General features: G+C 37.8%; 1 protein-coding gene across 2 annotated transcripts; it reads right to left on the reverse strand.

The window, feature by feature from the left end:
• Nucleotides 1–4,125: 4,125 nt before the first annotated feature.
• Nucleotides 4,126–17,126, reverse strand: LOC134818484 (uncharacterized). Of its 2 annotated transcripts, XM_063828072.1 has the most exons (15): nucleotides 16,593–17,126; nucleotides 16,132–16,279; nucleotides 15,144–15,221; nucleotides 14,079–14,177; nucleotides 13,472–13,597; nucleotides 12,218–12,272; nucleotides 11,789–11,999; nucleotides 11,193–11,433; nucleotides 10,360–10,538; nucleotides 10,126–10,236; nucleotides 8,810–8,987; nucleotides 8,485–8,623; nucleotides 8,286–8,369; nucleotides 6,168–6,334; nucleotides 4,126–4,889 (listed from the first exon to the last, which is right to left on the reverse strand). In XM_063828072.1, exons 1-14 carry the CDS (start codon nucleotides 16,767–16,769, stop codon nucleotides 6,196–6,198), a joined length of 1,965 nt encoding a protein of 654 aa, XP_063684142.1. In that variant the 5' UTR covers nucleotides 16,770–17,126; the 3' UTR covers nucleotides 4,126–4,889; nucleotides 6,168–6,195. The 2 variants fall into 2 exon arrangements, with proteins under 2 accessions (XP_063684142.1, XP_063684141.1); XM_063828071.1 differs by lacking the exon at nucleotides 6,168–6,334 and having other exon boundaries at nucleotides 4,591–4,889.
• Between the last annotated feature and the right edge of the window lie 683 nt (nucleotides 17,127–17,809).

A 17,809-nucleotide genomic window follows, 5' to 3' on the forward strand; every position in this document is an offset into this window, starting at 1 on the left:
TGACCAGTTCTCTATTTTATGCTGATAACAATGCGCATACCTCATACCTAATGAAATTGAACCATATCAACCTTAGCAACAACAACTTACTGTTTTTCGGGTTGTACAAACTTATATTATTACAAACTGCTCGCTTTCATTTACTTAGAGCTCATATTGAATCTGAAATTGTTCTGTGTTTTTGGCCCAATGATCCTAATAATGAATATTAACGTTTATAATTACAGGGCAGTAATTATATTTATAAACAGATTCAGTATGAATATAAATTATGATAATGGTCCGGAAAAACTCCTCCGGGAGAACTGAAACTGCTGCTTTTAGTGTGTTTTTTAACAAAAGTCGTTCAGCTGTGCAGTAGTAAATTCATTTTCACCGTTATCAGTTATATCACCGTTACACTAAGACACGGTACACGTACTCAGTAGTTCGACAAACCCTAAACTTAACTTGTCGTGCATGTCTAACTACAGTACGTGAATCGTTTGATGCACCAATGCAGTGTATAGAATATAAAATTCTTTCACTGTTTATTAATTTTGCAGATGGCAATGCCGGTTAAAATTTTGAATTTGATTGCTAGGTACAAGGTAGTTTAATCGGACAATTTTACTGAAACTTTAATTTAAAGTTTATGTAAACTATTTTGTTCGTCTGCAAAACCGTAAAAACCAACATCACGTGATAATTTTTGGGCGAGCGAATTAATAAAACTGTAAAAGTAAAAGCCGTATTTTGTACCAAATTAAAAAACAAAAAAACTCATTTTCATTTCTATTTTGTTAACGACGATAATGTTTAAAATGAATTTAAGTTCAAAGTTGGCTAGGGCGCCAATGCCTGATCACTGAAAACCTTTTGGAAAAAATATTGAAGATCGACTGTCATGTAAAGTGATTTAGTGTTTATGGTTTAGACTTTAGAATCTATATGCTATCTAAATTAGATAGCACGCCTGAATTGAACGGAAGAAATGCGCGCGATACCAGATACGTGAGCGATTGGGCTCCTTACTATCACATATCGTCATATCAACTATAGTGATATAGTCTCCGCCAACCATAACCCTAACTCAATTCCTAACTAAAGCATATGCACTATGATAAAAACCCTTTTATTGATAACTCTAACGAGAAATTAAACTAACTTCCGTATATTATATAGTCTTAATCTTGACATACGTTGCATGCCACTTTTCGCGCGCGAAGCGCGCGCCGCCGAAGATATTTGGGATACGTAACATGTATCTATCTTAATCTTTTGTCATTCACTCATATCACGTGCAACGTGATCGAGACAGATTAATTCGCGGCATGTAGGTTTACTGTGTTCCTACTTGGGGCTCGGCAATATATAATACCTGATCTCACCAAGGGAGTATTTTACCGTATGTCGCGTGGGGTTATATTAATATTATTCGGAATCAGCTTTCAAAAATACATCGATTCAGAAAGATTTGATATTCATAAGGGGTCGTTCACATATTACGTAATCAATATTTTAGCAATTTTTACCCCCCTCCCCCCTTCCGTAATCAACCGTAATCAAGACCCAACCCCCCTCCTGACAGCAATATTACGTAATCATGGCCTGACCCCCCCTCCCCCTTGACTTTTTTCCTAGAAAACACTTTTCTCTACGTTTCATGATACCCTGATCGTGCTATCATGATAGCATGATCAGGGTATCATGAGTATTTTACCGTATATCGCGTGGGGTTATATTAATATTATTCGGAATCAGCTTTCAAAAATACATCGATTCAGAAAGATTTGATATTCATAAGGGGTCGTTCACATATTACGTAATCAATATTTTAGCAATTTTTACCCCCCTCCCCCCTTCCGTAATCAACCGTAATCAAGACCCAACCCCCCTCCTGACAGCAATATTACGTAATCATGGCCTGACCCCCCCTCCCCCTTGACTTTTTTCCTAGAAAACACTTTTCTCTACGTTTCATGATACCCTGATCGTGCTATCATGATAGCATGATCAGGGTATCACGAGTATTTTACCGTATATCGCGTGGGGTTATATTAATATTATTCGGAATCAGCTTTCAAAAATACATCGATTCAGAAAGATTTGATATTCATAAGGGGTCGTTCACATATTACGTAATCAATATTTTAGCAATTTTTACCCCCCTCCCCCCTTCCGTAATCAACCGTAATCAAGACCCAACCCCCCTCCTGACAGCAATATTACGTAATCATGGCCTGACCCCCCCTCCCCCTTGACTTTTTTCCTAGAAAACACTTTTCTCTACGTTTCATGATACCCTGATCATGCTATCATGATGAGCCGAAATCATTGTTATGATATCCGGCCAAGCACCTTCTAAACTACTTACTATTATAGCCGGATATTCGATCAATTTCTAAATTTTATCACTATCAGAGTGAAATTGAGTGGAATTTGAATTAACATATTGTCAAATTGTCATTATTCTAGTGGGTAAAAAAGAAAATTTTGATTACGTAATCAACTACCAAAACCCCCCCCCCCCCTGTAATCAACCGTAAGCATTTGGAAACCCCCCTCCCCCCTCGGCTGATTACGTAATATGTGAACGACCCCTAAATTGTCAGTGTACAGTGTCGGGGCCCTTTCAGAAAATTTTCGAAATTCGAATATAAAGTTTATTTGGTATAAATTAAAATGGTAAATTAAAATACATGATACAAAAGTGAACGGGTGAGGGTGATACTCGTGAGTCGTGACTCGTAGATATAGCGGTTTTAGCACAACCAATTCGCATCTCATGATGCTATTCTAGGAGAACTCTTTTGTGTTTAGTTAGAGCTGCCAAACTGAGAAATATGGGAAATCTTGGAGCACGATGACCTTGGAGGCTCAGGTCTGTTTCAAATATTCTTTGAGCATGTGTCACAATTAGTTTTCAGTTTTCAGTTTTCAGTTTTCAGTTTTCAGTTTTCAGTTTTGACAGTGTTGAAGAATATAAACAGCTTGAATTTAAAAATTAAATAAAACGTAACAAATTTCATCAATCAATTTCATTGATTATTTCAAACTATGATAAGGGGTCCTACATACAATTACACGTATTACGTAAGCCAGCTAAGCAAAAAGGGTTTAGAAAGGCTAGTAGAGTATAAGGTATACATTACTAAGGCTTACGCCAGTACTATTTCTACGCAATAGTTAGGTGTAATTGTAAAGTGACTTACGGTGGGGAATTGGGAGGGTGTCTAATATTACCAAAAAAATGGCTTACATAATATGTTTTATACATTGTACCCCTTGGTTTATGCATTATGTTAGAATATGGATTTGATCCATAGTTGAAACTGCAATGTATCTTTAGTTATTAATATTTGCACAGCCTCTATAATTTTCAGATTTATGATAAAAACTCAAGATTGAACTAAAAACTACAGCGATCTGTCTCAATAGTTATAAAATCTAAAATATTATTATTTATAAATTATAAATTTTATAAAACGCTGTTGACCGTTGAAAAGCATAACAAAAAGACAAATGCACACGACATAATAATAATAATCATTCAAAGTTGTAAGTTATTCTAACAGGACGAGAATTCGTCGGAGAATCAGCAGAACTCCATGTTTACACGACTTTTAGGGTGAAAATGGTTTTCATAATCTTGTGAAGTCGAAAGATTGCGCAAAATCAGATACAGAATCCGAGAAACCAAGATCATTGGTTTTACTTTTTATTGTTTCGAAGTACATTTTACTTCACAATGTTTCCAGGATTACACCTCAATTCAAGGCCATGAATTGGCAAAGAAAATTCACAAATAAGTTCATAAACTTTATGTCTACAAATATGGGATGAAAATTGAAGATTATCTTAAAATTTGGGGATCGTGTAAAGATGGGGTTAAGCTGACTTGCTCTAATAACTTGAAATAACAATATAATAATAATAGTAGTAGTCTATCTTGGACATTCATATAATGACCCATCCTGCAAAAATTGTGAACAGCGAATAATGATTTCAAACTGAAAATATCTGACTCGGCTTCTCAGTTCGATAAACTTCAACTTGTTATATTAATTTGAGCGCTTTTGCTGGCGCTTACATTGCCAGCAAAAATTGTATGCTTTGGTGCTTTAAATACATTTTATATTTTTTACATCATCAGTCGCGAAGCCAAGCCGTTTTTCATCAATACGAATAAATAAATAGATCAGAGATCGGTAAAAAAAACGTAATTATTATCAAAAATCGTTATCTAGTTAATTTGCTCATCATAAAAAATGAGCTGAATGACTGTGATTGTCAATGGACTTTTAAGTTTTATCATCAGCAACAAATCACTGAATACCTCATCACTTGAGGCATATGTTCTATATTGCCTGCCCGTACTAACTTGTAACGGTAAATAACCGCAAGAAATGGGGAATAACCGCGGGAAATAACCTCAGGAAATAACCGCGGCATCAACAACACTCTAGAGTAGTCACCACGTGTTGTCTGAACAAGTAACGACAGGAAATGATCCAGCTGAAACACATTGTAGCCATAAAACCTAACAGCGACTCCAGTCTCCTAGCTACCCAAACAGTCTTCTGGGAGGATGGTCTCCTTCTTGTCCTATATTCGGCGGTCGCGCGCTACTGCAAGCGAGAGGGCTCTGGTTAGAGCAATCCTTGTCCTATATGATCAATAAAACCTAATTTCATCTATTTTACTCAATGCGATGAGATGGCCCCGACACGATGATATCCTTGGGTTTCCTGAATGAGTTGCCCCGGAGAGTAGGTGTACCTTTGTAGCTGCTGGTGAAACTACCCCGGTGTTTGAACGAGCCCCGACTCAGGTTATCTGACAGCCTGTAGGCGGAGTCCCGGTGTGAGGAAATGGGTCGTGACGGTCCGGACACTTGTCTAGAGGTGCTGAAACAGTTCACTAATTAATGAGTTAATTAGTTGGTTAATTAGCTAATGAATCAATTAGCTAGGTTGCGACCGCTGAGACTATAATCTGAGAGTGCTATAGAATCAGTCGTCTGGTATATGAGCTATAAATAGATATGTTATTTAATATTTAGCCCTGGTATCTAGTGCTTTTATAAGTGTACCGGCGAAAAGGGTCACAAGAGAATGTGATCACTATTTTTTGCACCGTTTGATCGTAATGGCATTTTAATTTTGAAATGCTGCAATCTATCAGCGCGATCCATTGACTAAGGTGTTAAATATTGCTAGGAGATTCTCCCTTGGGGCATGTGTCAAATGAAATTATCAGAGAATGTGAGGCGGATATGGCATCACAAGAGAGCGGAACTTTGAAATAGAGCCACTTATGACAGTGATAGGTTGAATCTCTGGTGACCCTTTGCCCGGATTAAGGTAAGCTTCAATCTTGTTAAGGAGTATTCGGATTGGTAATTATTACCCTTGTTTACTAGTTACTGTCACGTGACGTCCCTTTCGCATGACACGCGAGAAATAAAAAAGGTAAAATTGAAGTAATGATAAAACAGGAAGTACGGTGACGTGTCACTGTGACACAGGATCACCTCACTTCTATAATGTAATGTTGTAAAATCGTAAAACCATACAACATCATATAAGTTTTGCGTCATGTTCACTGATATAATATATTAATAATTCTATGCTCAATAAATAACTGCTGCTGATCAAATACGCAGATTGCACTCTGAATCATAGTTACAATTTATAATTATAAGTGCAGTGACATCAACAGGGAACCCTCAATTTACTACACGATAATTACATCCACTACATAGATCCCACTCAGTACCACTTTATAAACAGTATGTTTATAAGCACACTATATCAATATGTTTATAAACACTAGCCATGCAGTCGGTTGTCGAACAGATCACTGCTCTCGGAGTTCATTTACAGCATCTGTCTTAACGACCAGCGCATATCTTATGCAAATATGTAAAAATGTATGTTTTATATTCTTTATTCTTATATATGCAAATATGTAATATGTATGTTGGTGCTTAAGATTGTAGCAGTATACTTGGTAGAATCAAGTCAATTGATAACAAGTGCTTAACAAAGATAAAATCAACTTATTTTCTTGTAAAACGCAGCTGACGGAATCAAACGAGATCAGGAACAAGTAATGGCAATTACACTACGACAATGAAAACAAGTATAAAATACAAAACACGAACAATGAACAATTAAACAAACCTCCAACACGTATCACCTAGGTAACGTATCACCTAGGTGGTGACCCGCGGGATATGGACCACGAGGGTCGGTATTTATAGCTACTGGACGACTTGTTCCGGGCCTTTAGACTGGAGCTGGACTTGCCTCCCACCAGGGAAACGTACCCCTTCTTGGAGCGGCCCGATCTGGGGTAGAGGGTAGACATCATCCAGTTATAGACCAAGATCTAGGGTAGACATTGTACCTAGATCTTGGTACAAATCAACCTTATCTTAAAGATAACAGAAATAAACCTTTGTTTTCAGCTGGCGGATTTTTTTGATAAAATCAGTTAGTATTTTGAAAGTCTATGTTTTTTCCGCCAATATTTTTTATGTTTCATTTTGTCGAAAAACATTATTGTGTCGTCTCAAACAAATCTAAAATCTTACTTGCCCACTGGGAACGACACTTATTTATAGTAAAGACGGTGTTTCCGTGGTAATTTATATGTATTCTAATGATGGGTCGTACAGCCCCAGCACATCGTGCTCCCGAATCTCGTACCCCAGACTTTCAGCCCAGAGCTCCATAACATATTACCTCAGTGGCCATGGGCCCTAGGACCCAGGTGAATTCATGTCCCAGCAACTACGAGGTCCTAGAGCACGACGATCTAGGGATTGCAATCTGTGGCACGGGCCTCTTGGACAGAACGACACGAAACTAATTAGTAGTCATCCGTTAGAAACCAAAATTATTTATTGCAAAACATTTTAAAAGGCGAATATTATAAGTATTATTAGAAATACCTTGTACCGTTGTTAAGATATTATTAGTAATATTAATTGTATTTTATACCATTGTTAAAATTATATTGGTACTATTAATATTATTTTGTATCATCCGACCAAGATATTCTGAACTATCATGGCTATATCATCAAGGACCCAGAATTCGCAGTCACACCCACAATAACGTACAATTAAGATAGACACTTCGTCATACTCTCTACATTATATTATTCGCATATTATTCACATATTCACCACAATCCACATTATATTGACATGATATTCACACATTCCACACAGTATTTACATGTCACACACATCAGGACAGGAGAACTGGCTTTAATCACGGTAGTATTGCATTCACCTTACCATTCAAACAAGTTTCATTCCGGGCAGCCCAATATTTCCCGTGCAAACAGGACTCATAATCAAGTTAGTTTTATCAAATTATGCATTTGATTTGATTTCTTTTAGGATCCCTTTACTTCGTAAAAATCAGGGAACATTTAAATCCAAGATCACACATTTTGAACTTGATCCCACCTAAATGTTTGCACAAGAAGGATTGGTCCGCCATGATATTAGAGATAAGACTCACAATTTTGCGTCCATGTGTCAGCCCATTGATGTGTCTGAACCCATGGTCACCATGGCAACCATGGCCGAGGCCATGGCCGTTGGAATAGCTTTTCACACTCTTAACACTTGCACTATAAAGTTTAATCTGTTCAATATACTCTTACATATCAGCTTAACACTGCAATTTGGAGAAAGGGAGTGAGCTGCGTGCAATAATAGTGGTATGGTTATAGGAGCTGAATAAGGAAACAAGTAACCATCTTGTGTATCAGAAAGTGGTAAAGTTAAGACGGATATGCTATTATTGCACGCTGCACTCTCGGTACGCTTAATTAATTAAGAATGCTAGTCACTCGCGCACTTGTTCACATTTCACACTCATTAGAAACACAGCTGCATTCCAAATAGGCATACGAAACCCTTCAAACGCTGTTTTAGTGGCGAAATATAGAAGTGTTGTGCTTAGAAAAGCTGGTCACATGATAACTGGTCACATGGTCACATGATAACTGGTCACATGGTCACATGGTAACTGGTCACATGGTAACATGTCACATGGTAACTGGTCACATAATAACTGGTCACATGATAACTGGTCACATGATAACTGGTCACATGGTCACACGGTAACTAGTCACACGGTAACTGGTCACACGGTAACTGGTCACACGGTAACTAGTCACACGGTAACTGGTCACATGGTAACTGGTCACACGGTAACTGGTCACACGGTAACTGGTCACATGATAACTGGTCACATGATAACTGTGATTGATGACACATACCTTCCAGAAGTCTGAATCTTGTTATTCGTTGTTCCATTCCAGCTCTGAGTCAGTCCCCTAACTTCCTTCTGGAACTGGGACATCCTGAAGTTAAAGGAACGTTAGTTGGGAAAACACCGGATAATAAGTTTAAACATTTCAGAAATACCTAAACACGAAATGCGAGCTCGCAGTGTAGTTGTTAACTAAAAATAAAAACCTGAAATAGTAAAGGAAAGGGTTGCCAGCACAGTTCAGATACTTCATAATAGTAGTAAGTGTACAGTAGTAGCTGATAGCGGCCGCCTTCATGCCTTCCAGCACTGAGTTCATTATACCCAGATATAGGAAAAAACCATCTGTAAGGGGGCGAGGGTTATACACAACTTATTGACAGCAGAAATTCTTGAGGAGCCATTATCGACGTTTGTGTAAAGACACTAAGTAAGGCCCAGAAATAGTAAAGACAAATGAATTGGAATTTGAAAATTCTTTTAGATTAATGCGAGTTGTTATTAAGCTATTTTAAAATTCAAATATCTCACTGAATATGTTGAACCACTCAAGAGCATAGCAGAATACGAAGAACATCAACATAAGTATAACTGTGTTAATGGCTTTCTTCTGATGATCTGCTTTAGTTCTTTTCTGCAAACTCTTAACACTGATCTGGCTCCACCGATCTCGGGCCAGGTTCGGACTTCGGGTATTGTTTACGTTAACCTGGTTGTAGTTTACGTTAACCTGGTTGTAGTTTACGTTAACCTGGTTGTAGTTTACGTTAACCTGGTTGTAGTTTACGTTAACCTGGTTGTAGTTTACGTTAACCTGGTTGTAGTTTACGTTAACCTGGTTGTAGTTTACGTTAACCTGGCTGTAATTAATTACCTTTAAGTTTTAACGTGGTTGTAGTTAACGTTAACCTGGTTGTAGTTTACGTTAACCTGGTTGTAGTTTACGTTAACCTGGTTGTAGTTAATTACCTTTAAGTTTTAACGTGGTTGTAGTTTACGTTAACCTGGTTGTAGTTTACGTTAACCTGGTTGTAGTTTACGTTAACCTGGTTGTAGTTTACGTTAACCTGGTTGTAGTTTACGTTAACCTGGTTGTAGTTTACGTTAACCTGGTTGTAGTTTACGTTAACCTGGTTGTAGTTTACGTTAACCTGGCTGTAATTAATTACCTTTAAGTTTTAACGTGGTTTTAGTTTACGTTAACGTGGTTGTAGTTTACGTTAACCTGGTTGTAGTTTACGTTAACCTGGTTGTAGTTAATTACCTTTAAGTTTTAACCTGGTTGTAGTTTACGTTAACCTGGTTGTAGTTAATTACCTTTAAGTTTTAACGTGGTTGTAGTTTACGTTAACCTGGTTGTAGTTTACGTTAACCTGGTTGTAGTTTACGTTAACCTGGTTGTAGTTTACGTTAACCTGGTTGTAGTTTACGTTAACCTGGTTGTAGTTTACGTTAACCTGGTTGTAGTTTACGTTAACCTGGCTGTAATTAATTACCTTTAAGTTTTAACGTGGTTTTAGTTTACGTTAACGTGACTGTAGTTTACGTTAACCTGCTTGAATTTTTCCGGAACACTACATATAAGTTACTTTTCAAGTGCCAAAATAATTTGAATGGTCAACGCTAGACAATGAGACGTCAAAGAGCTAAAGAAACATTAAAAATTTGAGGAAAATGTCAACTACTCAAAACTTTAAAACACGCCAACTATTTGACCTTTGGCTTTAGAAGTTTAGACAATACCAGCTGTATCGTGGCCTGTGGGAAGTAACATTCTTATTTTACGCAAGGCAAACAGAAAACACCTTCGTCAATTTAACTGATTGTAACTGAATATAACTAATCACCTCTTTAATTTTTCTACTAGTTCGCCTCAGAACGACTTTACCCTCCAAGTCCTCAGATGCAGTTCCTTGCCCCGTGTGTATCTCCGTGTAACCAGCATCAACCTTGCTCATCTAGGAGAAAACATGGGATTAGATTAAACAAATCATCGAAACTTGAGCCCTAGTCGCGCAAAAAACATGCAGAGATATAACGGAAAATTATTGAATTCTTAATTAGCGAACAGGAGATTGTACCTGGGTTGTAATAGGTTTCTCTGCCGCTTTCCTCTTGAAACTGAGAGATCTAAGTTCCTTAGTCAGGGCAACTGACCCTCTGAATGAGCGGTTCCTTTTCAAATCGGGCGGCTCAATCTGCTGTATTATACGTTTTGAGTTCTTGAATATCCTGTGTAGAATCACTATCACAGCCACACCTGAATGAGAAGGAGATGATAACGTTATACTATACATCATACAATACATTTTAGAGTATACAGTATACAGTATACAATATATGTTCATGGTGTGATGATTTGTGTGGTAGTGTTATCACCCTATGTCGGGACAGTTCATAAATTAAGTAGTCAGATGTTCAATTAGTTTAGTTAGCCGTCAAGGAGCAGTTCAGCCTTTATGATAGTTTATATTGAACAATATCCACAACCCAGCCTATCAATCAGACCGACTTGGTGATGTATAGTAATTAAATCAAACGCAGTTGACTGAGCATATAATGTGAGATAAAGCCAAACAAGACAATATACCCAGAAAGAAAGCAGACCGCGGCTCAGCTGTGAAAATACTTTAATCAATATTAATTTCTCATAAGGTCAGCTATTATAGCAAGGATTAATGCAGTCACTAAAATTTCAGTTTCCAAGAAGAACCTTACTTTTTCTTGGTAATTCCTTTACAGTAGATAAAATCTCTGAATATTCATATGAAAAACTTGAAATACCAAGACGTTTCTCCAGCTATCCACAACAAATCTCACTTAATCTGTGACGAGCCCAAGCTTAACTGTGAGAACAAGTTACCACAACAACATGATAATAAATAATAACAACAAATCATTTCACAAAACTCACAAAAGAAGACGATAAGGTAAGTAGGGACAACAATTGGCAGGATATTAACGAAGAAGTACGCTGTGGACACGTACGGAGGGTACGCCACCAGATCTGGGGTTCTCCCCGGTATCTCCCAGTAGTCCCCCGAGTAACTGTCGTTCTTCTGCACTAAGCTCACGTTCCTCTCCACGTATCTGTACAGACCTACATATTCTCCCACTTTGAAGATGTCAAACATGTCCTCTACTCGGTACGAGCACTGAAATCATGAGTAGAATATTATCTTTGTGTTATCCTGAGTATTATACACTATACAGGGTTCGTCATATAAAATTTGACTTTTTCGAAAAATTATTAATTATAAAAGTATAGAAAAGTAATATTTCATGTGGCACACCCTGTATATTATATACAGAATATAAATTATAGGTACTAGATAGTCAGTAGAAATATCTCGTTACTAATCGGTAATCCTAGTCTGTAATATTCTTTTCAACATGATAATAAAGAGTGAAAGGTACTTAAATTTAATATAATTTTAGTAATGCGGTGTAATCTTGAGTTAATAAAGTGCAGTTAATAAAATACAGTCCAGATAAAAAAGTCAGAGTTACCTGGGTAAACTGGGGGACATACTGATAGTTAATAACTTTAAAAGGTCTGTTCTCGCTGGTATCCATGACAGCGTCATCAGGTATAAGATAAGGGAAGATAGCCAATAGCAGGGCAGAGACCCAGCACGTGATCACTAGTATCAGACAGTTCTTCACTGTCATGATAAGGTGCACGTGCAGCGCGTCGTGCACAGAGATAAACCGGTCAAAACTGAAAAGTTTCTCATTTTAGGAGATCAACTGGTTGAAAGTATAGGATAAACCTCATGCCAAAGGATGAACACTAAACATTAAACAGGTCAACCTTTAAATATTCATAAAATTGGTTCTAAGTTTTTTCGATCAAAATTCACACAATATTCCATTTCTTTATAAGGAAATAATTGCTTAGTTATGGCCTTATAAAATTAAGTAGTAACCTAAACCTACCAAATTAGGATTAGGGTAAACAAGGCAGCTTTACTTGACGTGTTCATCACGATTCCTGAAAATAATCATCTGTCAGTTCATCATGACATCATGTTTAGAGATCCTGTGGAAGTTAAGTTTTACGAGCAAGAAATTACATTTGCTTAGAGTTTAGAAGCATAAAAGTTTTCAAAGATCATGCCATCATCTTCAATAAATGTGTTCAATTTTGTTTTTTAAAGTTCCAGTTTGCAAATAAAGAACTGCGTAATATATAGTGTTTAAATCTCCGATCAATATTTATGAGCGACGGCTAAACACAGTCAACATTTTTCCTGTTCGCTAATGCTTAATAAAATCACCGTCTCTATCCTGCATTTTGTATAGAGTCATAGAGCGGTTCCGATCAAATTCAGTTGGACTTTTGCCAGGATGTCAGGACTTATTTTGCTGTTTGGAACATTTAAACTAAATTTCTGGCAACTTTTAAAACGTTGGTTTTGTTGTCGCAGAAAATATATTTGTCAGAATCCTTTGTCATTATTCAAGGTTTCATACACTTGTTAAAACTACCAATTTGAAACTCAAATTGCAGCTTATTGTTTTAACATTTTATGACGTTTTCCGCTGTAATGCTTCCCCGAATAAGTTATAACCAATAAAAAAATACCCTAAACGCATTGTGATGGAGACGGAAGTAGCAGGTGCAGATAAAATGGGTGTGGTCATCACACCTGAACTATGTGTGAAGTTCGACATGAGTGGGGAATATTTGTAGCAACTTATTAACCTGATAATTAGAAGTTAATCACGAAAATTACACACCAGCCCGAAACCACTGAAATTAGCGTCGTGTTGTAAGACTTGTTCAATGTTCATGCACTGTCATTCCACTGTGCCTCCCCGCGTTAAAATTATTGACCACAGCAAGTTGGAAATTTAACTCGCTCAGAAGACATACGTCACAACGGGAGAAATATAGCTTCAACGTACATCAAAAGTATATTTATAGAGCTTCTTCAATATCATTATTCAGCAAATTGCTCTGCAATCATCAACTTTTTTACGAGATTCAGGGTCTTCATTGATATATAATGTTCACTTCTAAACGTCGCGTACACTCCTAGACCTTTGTCAACTAGCGTGTCTCATAGTGAATATTTAGCTGGATTCGCCAGACCCCATAGTCATAGTCTCTGAACTAGATATACTGCATCAAGTTTTCAACCAAGAATATGAAATTAAGGTAAAAATGGTATCTAAACAGTTAAGTACCTGAGAAAGTACAATAACTTTGTAAAGCTTCGTTGAAAGTACTGCCAGTAGAATTTCCCTCTAGTCCACTGATTGTCCTGTTCTCGTTCAGTAGACTGTAGACTGAGAACGGCATCACAAATATACCTGTAATAGTCCACAGTAAGAAACTAGTCCTGATTTATAAATTACTGAGCACATTTAGAAAATAGAGATTAGAAAATAGGGAACCTATCTGGTTTCACCACCAGACTTTAGAGGTTTGGTCACCAGTTCGAGTCAAACCAATTCGAGTCAATTCTCCTTGGCTCAACTCCAATGCAGAGCTTTGATATCCAGAGACCGTTTAGACCACCAAATTTGTCAAATATTGTCATTCATGTATTTTATGTCTTAATTTTTCAAAACCTGGTCAATATCAAAACATTCATAGTAAATCATATATCATCTTACAGCAATCGCGGATTAAATCGAATATATATATTCAAATGTTCGAATATTTGCGCTTTAATGAAAGAATCTAATTCCGGAAAAAGCACTTCTTTTAAAAGTAAACTCTAATTTTATCCACCAAATCGAAATCAATGTAATGAAAATGAGGCTATAACATTGACAATTCCAAACATACCGTTACAAAGGTCAGCAATAGCCATACTGGTAAAGAAGATAACGGATACAGTCTTTGAGAGAGGTATCCGAGTGAAAACAGTCAGGGCCATCATGTTACCTGGCAAATTGGGAGGGGTTGGTCAGTTACAGTTATTTGGGGGTAAACTGTAAAACATGGCCGTAAACAGCATTCACAGTACTAGTTGTATATTGGATTGCCATTAACTTTAGCCCTTTTTGATGACCCTTACAACTTTTATTGCGAAACCTATTCTTTTCGCTGTGATCAGGTGCGATGAATTGTAGATTTTCCGGCGATCCAGAACCTTATTTCATGTCTGCAAAAAGGGCAGAATTCAAGCCCAGGATTTTCTAAACGTTACAGAAGGTCAAGGTTGATCGAACAAGATTACGTATCTCTAGGTGCTATTTCCGGGCACTCATGGGGGCTTACAGTGAGAATAACTCGATAATGACACTTTAAACCGTTATCTGTGTCGCTGATTACAGATTGAACACTCCACAAAGGATGACGCTAATGGTAAATTAGCGACTTATCCTAATCCTGTTATTAGGTTTTATCACGTCACTAGTTGACGTTCCCTTCTCTAACAATGTAAAATATATTACTGCTTTATTGTTAGCGAGTCTACGTGTAAATTATAAGTAGTAATTCTCCTACTACTATTTTCGCTAAAGTGAGCTTTTTAACCTACACTAGTCGCTAAAGTGAGCATGCTTACCTACAATAGTCGCTAAAGTGAGCATTCTTACCTACAATAGTCGCTAAAGTGAGCATTCTTACCTACAATAGTCGCTAAAGTGAGCATGCTTACCTACAATAGTCGCTAAAGTGAGCATTCTTACCTATAATAGTCGCTAAAGTGAGCATGCTTACCTACAATAGTCGCTAAAATGAGCATTCTTACCTACAATAGTCGCTAAAGTGAGCATTCTTACCTACAATAGTCGCTAAAGTGAGCATTTTTACCTACAATAGTCGCTAAAGTGAAAATTCTTACCTACAATAGTCGCTAAAGTGAGCATGCTTACCTACAATAGTCGCTAAAGTGAGCATTCTTACCTACAATAGTCGCTAAAGTGAGAACGATAAAAAATACTGCCAGAATTATCTCCGCAGCTTCGTGGTATGATTTCTCATCTGAAATTAGAAACATTAAACTAAATATAATAATCAATATTGAATATCAACATGCATAATAAAATGTAGTGTGTGGTAGTTTGTGTGGTAGTTTGTGTGGTAGTTTGTGTGGTAGTTTGTGTGGTAGTTTGTGTGGTAGTTTGTGTGGTAGTTTTTGTGGTAGTTTGTGCGGTAGTTTGTGTGGTAGTTTGTGTGGTAGTTTGTAGCTACACTAACAGGGAGCCACCGACTAGAATCCCAACAATAGGAGCTGTATATTGAGATGAAGTCATACCAAAACCAACATCACTAGCGGGTTATGATCTGTTTGTATGACCATGTAAGGCATCAAACCTCCAGCCAAGTTACTGATGTGTTACTCAGCTAGCAATAAAGTCACTGTCAAGTCTCTGTGTGATGGGCAACTAAATGTGCGTACAAATGTGCGTACAAATGTGCGTACAAATGTGCGTACAAATGTGCGTACAAATATGCGTACAAATGTGCGTACAAATGTGCGTACAAATGTGCGTACAAATGTGCGTACACATTTGCGTACACTGACTGCGTACGGGGGGGGGGGGGGGGGGGTACCAATGGCATAGAATGGAGAAAAATGGCATAAAATTCATCAAATGGCATAGAAATTTCATGGCATAAATGGAAATTTTGTTGGCCAATTCTCCATTATGCCATTTATGCCATTGGTACCCCCCCCCCCCCCCCCCCCTGCGTACAAATGAGCTGTTACTTTAAAAGTTTAAAAGTTGAAAGTTTTCATTTTAGAAAAGTCTGGACGCGTGTGATTAAATGAAATTAAAACTGATAAAATCCAGCCTTTCTCTTAAGTTAATCGAGAAAAAGATTATTCATAACATATAACTATACCTAAAAAGTAAAAAGGCTAGACTCAATTAAAAAGTGGTATTACCTGTAAGATGTGTATAGGAATCAGTGTAGAAAGTACTGCTGGAGGTGTACCACGAGCTTGTTGGGTAGGTTCCCGTCGTTGTACCATAATCTCCACTCTTGTTTAACGTACTATCATCTGCGAACACTGTCTCCCCTTCTGTCTGCACCTGTCATAACAAGAGGGGTTAGTTGTGGTGTTATTTGACAGTTGTACACAAGTTAACAATCTCATGATAATGCAAGATTGCACGTTTCATGTACAACTTTAGCTGTGCAATTTCAACTGCCAAAATGACTATACATAATACAACATCATCATTCATCAACCATTTGGGGGACAAACTTTCAACTACTCTAGTGTCCAGATCAAATTATGCTTATCAGTAATTAGGTAGGTTTTCAGTTTCAAACGGAGAAAATGTTTTGAATTGATAAAATCTCAAGGAACTACACCCCAGTATCGTGGTAGAATAACTGAACCTGAACAGGGTTGAAGGAGGCAGACTGAGTGACCATAGTACTGAGAGTGGTAGCAGCTTCAGTCATAGCACTGGAGAGCATCTCTGATACCCAGCTCACCGTGACTACATCAGGGTGGTTAGTCGTCATGTCCGGGTTGTTTGTTGTGATCTTGTTCTGGGGGGTGGTGGTAACCATGTCTCTGATTGGTTGGTTCGGGTCACGTGGCAGGAATACGGCGTTGTGATTGGTTGGTTTGACAGAAATAGAGCGATGTGACTGGTGGGAGGTGCTGGTTTGAGTCTAGAAGATTCTTGGTCTTATCACTGAAACACCTGGTTTGAATGACCCTACTGTTCGGTTATTTCTGAGCAACAGTATCTAGTTTCTGATAACACCGGAAGTCTTCAAAACACAAGGAATAGCCTCAAAACACAAAGATTCTATCAAAATTGCAGATAAATCTCAGATCAAGTCTCTCACAATATCCACAAGAGTATTTTCTCTTTTCAGCTGATTGTCGACACGCTATGACATTTTCCGGCGTGACTTGCTAAGAAGGTTGGTGTTATATTTCAGAAGTTAAGTAAAACCCTGACATTATCATCAGTACACAGCGTTAATTAGAGAATATAATATCCTACAATGTCCGTGATTTCATACAAAATCAGGGAATTTCACAGCCAATCGTTGAAGGCCTGAGTGCAGCCCTACAATGATATGGGTCACGTAACCACCAGAGGGTAGAGGAATCAAAAAAATCTGGATAATATCGCCAGATGACAGCTAATAATTCAGGAACAAACAAGAGGGCAAATTAGATTAAGCTATAATGACGAAACAGCCAATAGGACAGTATTTTTTATGAAAAATATGCTGAGTGCATACCGCGGGTAGGCGATGAAAAGTAGCACATACTGCTCCTAATGGCGAGAGCTAGTTAACTACAGGGTGTACCGGCTGCACCGGTAATATACCCTCAGACAGAGCTAGGTTGTACACAAATCTAGGTAGCACACAAAGCTAGGTAGCACACAAAGCTAGGTAGCACACAAAGCTAGGTAGCACACAAAGCTAGGTAGCACACAAAGCTAGGTAGCACACGAAGCTAGGTAGCACACGAAGCTAGGTAGCACACAAAGCTAGGTAGCACACGAAGCTAGGTAGCACACAAAGCTAGGTAGCACACAAAGCTAGGTAGCACACAAAGCTAGGTAGCACACAAAGCTAGGTAGCAC

The sequence above is a fragment of the Bolinopsis microptera genome, chromosome 7, assembly GCF_026151205.1.
Source record: "Bolinopsis microptera isolate Bmic1 chromosome 7, MBARI_Bmic_1.0, whole genome shotgun sequence".
Classification (NCBI taxonomy): Eukaryota; Metazoa; Ctenophora; class Tentaculata; order Lobata; family Bolinopsidae; genus Bolinopsis; species Bolinopsis microptera.